At 40.5% G+C, this 6097-nt stretch overlaps 1 protein-coding gene across 1 annotated transcript; it reads right to left on the reverse strand.

Moving 5' to 3' along the window:
* Positions 1 to 927: 927 nt before the first annotated feature.
* Positions 928 to 2841, reverse strand: LOC118653621 (probable ATP-dependent RNA helicase DDX53). The gene has a single exon (XM_036304245.1). The coding sequence runs from the start codon at positions 2839 to 2841 to the stop codon at positions 928 to 930; it is 1914 nt and encodes a 637-aa protein (XP_036160138.1).
* Between the last annotated feature and the right edge of the window lie 3256 nt (positions 2842 to 6097).

The following is a 6097-nucleotide window of genomic DNA, read 5'->3' on the forward strand; positions in this document are numbered from 1 at the left end:
ATGATTTGCACTGAGTCAGGCACCCTGTTCTGTTAGTCACATCTGTTGGGAAAAAAATAGAATTTCTGAATCTTCTAGAAGATTTAGCAGTTATCCTATATAATAAAAAGCTAATATGCAAATTGTCCCCTTGACTGGGAGTTTGACCAGTAGTTGGACCAGGGGATGGGGCCAGCCAACCAACCACCTATGGCTCCGCCCCTTAGCTGGCACTGCCCCTGATTGCCCCCCCCCACCCCAATCAGGGGCGGGGCCGACCAGCCAACCACCTGTGGCCCCTCGCCCCAGGTGGCCCCATCCCCAATCGGCCCCGCCCCATCAGGGGCAAGCCAGCTGGCCAACCTCCCACGGCCCTCCCCGCCTACCCCCGGCCACCTGGCTTGATGGCCCCGATTGGGGCGGGCTGGCCAGACCCCACCCATTCACAAATTTGTGCACTGGGCCTCTAGCTTTCTTATGAATTAAAATAATTAGGTAAGTACATTGGAGATAGTTTTAGGGATTATTGTGGCACTGATCACTGGGTGAAAATGGAATATATTGACTGGGATAAGCTTGATAAAAACTATGTTTCATTTCAGTACAACTATTTTAAAACGAGAAAAGTGTCATTGTTGTCTACTACCAAGTCTTTTAGAGAAGACACAGATGGACATGGCAGGCTATAATAGAATCTAAACTTTAACCAACACATAATATCTATTTTCCCCCCCACAGAATCTCTCACTCCGTCATTTTCAAAACACTTGACTTTATTAAGGAGTTTACACACAATATTGAAAGCTTAGTGGTATTATTAAATAATCAGTTGTCTTCAAACTATCAGTATGTTTCCAATGCTTTTCAATAAGTATCTTGAACACTGCATATCTTGAACTTATCTTGAATCTTCTGGTAGTCTGGCACAACTTCTTTTCACTGCAGATCTTAATGAAACTCCTTGGGTTTTTGTTGAAATAGTTTTGATTTGTTTCCTGTGTCTCTATTTTGTTCACCTAACTTGTATTTCTTGGCCATTGTTACAAGAGCTTCTGGGATACTTTGATTTGATCTTTCCAGAATTTTAATCAATTCAGGGGCAGTCTTCCAATCATTTTTCGTCATCAGAGTAATGGACGTGCCAGTCTTCCCTGCTCTTCCAGTACGCCCTACTCTGTGTACGTATTCTTCAATGTTTCTTGGGAAATCATAATTGTACACATGTGTGATATCATCAACATCAAGACCTCGGGATGCTAAGTCAGTAGAAATCAGTATTTTCACATTTCCACTTCTAAAGTCATCTAATGCCTGCTCACGGTCACTCTGTTCTCTGTTTCCATGCAAGCATTGTACAGACAGGCCTTGGACACTTAAATCGCTGGATAAGTCATCAGCAACAATTTTTCTACTGACAAACACGATGACTTTGTCTTTGGGTGACAGGCTGCGTAGGAATTCTTTTATAAGAGATCGCTTTTCTTCCTCTGTGGTAACAATTATAGTTTGCTTCACTGTATTTACAGCAACTAGATCCAGAGTACCAACATAAACGATCATAGGCTCTTTCAAATAAGTTTGTGAAAGGCGACGAATGGCATCTGGCCAAGTTGCACTTGTCATCATCATTTGCCGATCTGGGCGCACATCTAATAAAATCTTCATTATCTGAGGTTGAAATCCCATGTCTAGCATCTTATCAGCTTCGTCTAAGACTAAGTAGGTTATGCTTCTAAGGTTGACAAAATTATTCATTTGCAGATCATTCAGTCGCCCAGGAGTTGCAATAATGATGTCTATGTCTTGGGCAACGTCTTTTATTTGTTGTTGTCTACTTCCACCACCGTATATACAAATACTTTTAAGATTTTTATATGCATACTTAGAACATTCATTTCCTATCTGGAGAGCTAATTCTCTAGTCGGTGTAAGGACTAGCATGCCGGGACCATTCCTCTGTTCTCTGGGTGTTGGTTGAGAACTGATGTGAATAAGCCCAGGCAATAAATAAGACAAAGTTTTGCCTGTGCCAGTTTGGGCGACTCCTACAAGATCTATCCCTTGTAGAACAATTGGCCACACCTGTGATTGAATTGGCGTTGGCTTTTGAAACCCTGCTTTTTGAATGTTTTTCATTATTTCAGGATAATTCTGGAAAGCGTCCTCAAATTTAATCGTTGGGTTGGGGATAGACCGTTTTTCACCATCTTTCAAATCATCACAAATTATATTGAAGTGTTCCTTCCTCCAAAGGTCTGCCTGCATTTGAGACAGAGAACTTGTTGCTTTGGATTCCATGTAAAAGTCTTTTTTAATTGGTGCTAAGTCTTCCCATCTTCTTTTCTCCCAGTCTGTCACTCTTGCCTTAATTCGATCCCAGTCTATCAATGGTCGAACTTCTCTAACAGTGTTATCTGTGGTTAAGTCTCTTGCAACAGCTGGTTGGGTTGCAACATTACTAACAGTGCATTCTGAATATTGGTAGTTGCTTCCTTGTCTTTCAACAATAGCCTCTATAATTGCTTTGGCCTTTGCTTGCATATCCTTGCTGCCAAAAATGTTTACGTCTGCTTCGGAATCACCCTGTACCGGTATGATCTGTATTTTCGTGTTTGTCGTACTCTGAATGTCTCTTATTTTTGATCCGCCATGACCAATCACTGTACCAACCAGACCTTTTTTTATTTTAAAAACCAGAGGAGGGCCTTGGGGGCCAGGAGCCCTAGGCTCCAGGTGGCTGGAGGAGCTGCCCCAGCTCTGGCCTCTGCCACCTCTTCCTCCCCTGCCATCTCTGTAGGCCCTGCCAGCCCTGGGATCCCTTAGTTTTGGCTCTGCCCACCTCTGCTTTGGGGCCCAGGCCATTGCTACATGGTAGAATTGGTACAGACTTATCGCCTACCACCAGTTGGGAGATGTGGCCTCAGGTCTCTTTCTCTTCAGGCTCTGGAGAAACAGACCATACTGACTTGTAGATAGGTAGTTATATACCCGTTACCTAGGGAAACATTTAATGTGATGTCACAGAGGGATGGCCTGACCAATCACAGGCTTGGGACTAGGGTGAGGTAAGCTGGTATCTCTGAAGCAAATTTAAAGTGACACTCACTCTCAGAGGTTGAGCCTATAGGCTTTTACAGGACCTTGAGAGTGAGTGTTTCTGCACCATGGGTGTCATAGGTGCCTCTATTGCTCACTTCATTCTAATTTTAGCTCAGTTTGGGAGCAGGTTTGAAGTAAGCCATGAACTTATCCACAGAGTTTTCCTTTTTTTAAAAAAAAATAAAAAAAAAAAATAAATCAATTATTTCCACAGGAAGCAATATAGTGGATTTGTTTGTTTCCTTAGATCCTTCTTCTTTTGCCAGTTACATCTTCATGGCATTTTTCTCTCTTCAGCAAAAGTTGAAGTTGCACAGAATAGGTTTGATTCTCCTTGTACCCTTGTATATGTAAGGACCAGTGTCAAATCCCCTTAAGGTTTCTGTTCATCAGGGTTAAATTCCTAGTTTTCTAAAATATTTCTTTTCTTTTCTTTTCTTTCTTTTTCTTTTGTTTTTGTTGGCTGTAGGCCTGTCATATATGGCTTTTATTATGTTGAGGTATGATCCTTCTACTCCCGCCTTGCTGAGAGTTTTTATCAAAAATGGGTGTTGGATTTTGTCAAATGCTTTTTCCTCATCAATTGATATGACCATGTGTTTTTTTTCTTTCAATTTGTTTATGTGATGTATCACGTTTATTGATTTGCGGATATTGTACCATCCTGTATCCCTGGGATAAATCCTACTTGGTCATGGTGTATGATCTTTCTGATGTACTGCTGGATCCGATGTGCTAAGATTTTGTTGAGGATTTTGGCATCTATGTTCATGAGGGATATTGGCCTGTAATTCTCTTTCATTGTGTTGTCTTTACCTGGTTTTGGTATTAGGGTGATGCTGGCTTCATAGAATGAGCTTGGAAGTGTTCCTTCCTCTTGAAGTTTTTGTAGTAGTCTGAGGAGGATAGGTTTTAGTTCTTCCTTGAATGTTTGGTAAAACTCCCCTGTGAAGCTGTCTGGTCCTGGGCTTTTGTTTGCTGGAAGCTTTTTGATGACTGCTTCAATTTCTTCCATAGTTATTGGCCTGTTGCGATTATTAGATTCTTCCTGATTGAGTTTTGGAATGTTGTATTTTTCTAGGCATTTGTCCATTTCCTCCAGGTTGTCTAGTTTGTTGGAGTAGAGCTGTCCATAGTATTTTTTAACAATCATTTGTATTTCTGTGGGGTCTGTTGTTATTTCGCCTCTATTGTTTCTGATTTTGTTTATTTGGGTCCTCTCTCTTTGCTTCTTGGTGAGTCTGGCTAGAGGTTTGTCAATTTTGTTTATCCTTTCAAAGAACCAGCTCTTGGTTTCATTGATTTTCTGTATTGTTTTTTTGGTCTCTATGTCATTTATTTCTGCTCTAATCTTTATTATCTCCTTCCTTCTGCTCACTCTGGCGTTTTCTTGTTGCTGTCTTTCTAATTCTTTGAGTTGTAGAGTTAGATGATTTACTACCATTTTTTCTTGTTTTTGGAGATAGGCCTGTAGAGCTATAAACTTCCCTCTCAGGACTGCTTTCATTGTGTCCCATAGGTTTTGGATTGTTGTGTTTTCATTGTCATTAGTTTCCAGGATGTTTTTGATTTCTTCTTTGATTTCATTGGTAACCCAATCAATATTTAATAGCATGCTATTCAGCTTCCAGGTGTTTGAGTATTTTGGGTTGTTTTTATTGTAGTTTATTTCTAATATTATGCCATCGTGGTCTGCGAAGATGCTTTTTATGATTTCAATCTTCTTGAATTTGGGGAGACTTTGCTTGTGACCCAATATGTGGTCTATTTTTGAATATGTCCCATGAGCATCAGAGTGGAATGTATATTCCGTGGCTTTGGGGTGAAGTGTTCTGAAGATGTCTATTAAGTCCATCTGATCTAGTGAGTCATCTAGGATTGCTGTTTCTTTGCTGATTGTTTGTCTAGAGGACTTATCCAGTGATGTCAGTGGTGTATTAAAGTCCCCTACTATGATTGCATTGTTGTCGATCTCTCCTTTGATATCTTCCAGGAGTTTTTTTATGAATTTGGGTGCTCCTGCATTGGGTGCATATATGTTTATCAGAGTTATATCTTCTTGTTGTATTGATCCCTTTAGTATTATGAAGTGGCCTTCCTTATCTCTTGTTATGGCCTTCACTTTGAGGTCTATTTTGTCTGATATAAGTATTGCTACCCCAGCTTTCTTTTCCTTTCCATTTGCCTGAAAGATAGTTTTCCATCCCTTCACTTTCAGTCTGTGTGAGTCCCTTCTAATGAGGTGGGTATCTTGTAGACAGCAGATGTATGGGTCATGTTTTTTTATCCATTCAGCCACTCGATGTCTTTTGGTTGGAACATTTAGTCCGTTTACGTTTAAAGTTATTATTGAAAGGTACTTGTTTGTAGCCATTTCTTTTTTTGTGTGGCTGTTTTCTTTCTGAGATTTTTATTTCTTCTTTTTACACCAGTCCTTTCAGCATTTCTTGCATTGCTGGCTTGGTGGTGATAAACTCCCTTAGCCTTTTTTTGTCTGTGAAGCTTCTTATTTCCCCTTCAAGTTTGAATGATAGCCTTGCTGGATAGAGTATTCTTCGATTCAGTCGTTTGCTTTGCATCACTTTGTAAATTTCCGTCCATTCTTTTCTGGCCTGATGAGTTTCTGTTGAGAAATCATTTGATAATCTAATGGGAGATCCCTTGTATGTAACATTCCGTCTCTCTCTGGCAGCCTGTAAGATTCTCTCTTTGTCCTGAACATTTGCCATGGTAATTATGATGTGTCTTGGTGTGGGTCTTTTCGGGTTCACCTTGTTTGGGACTCTCTGGGCTTGTGTGACTTTTTTCTTCCCCACCTCAAGGAAGTTTTCTGATATTATTTCTTCGAGTAGGTTTTCTACTCCTTGTTCATCTTTCTGTTGTTCTGGCACCCCTATTATTCGTATGTTGTTTCGTTTCATGTTGTCCCAAAGCTCCCTTAGGCTGTCCTCCTGTCTTTTGATTTTTTTTCTCCAATTGCAGTACATTTTGGGTGTGTTTTGCTTCCTTGTCTTCTAAT

The sequence above is a fragment of the Myotis myotis genome, unplaced genomic scaffold (genome assembly GCF_014108235.1).
Source record: "Myotis myotis isolate mMyoMyo1 unplaced genomic scaffold, mMyoMyo1.p scaffold_m19_p_4, whole genome shotgun sequence".
Taxonomy (NCBI): domain Eukaryota; kingdom Metazoa; phylum Chordata; class Mammalia; order Chiroptera; family Vespertilionidae; genus Myotis; species Myotis myotis.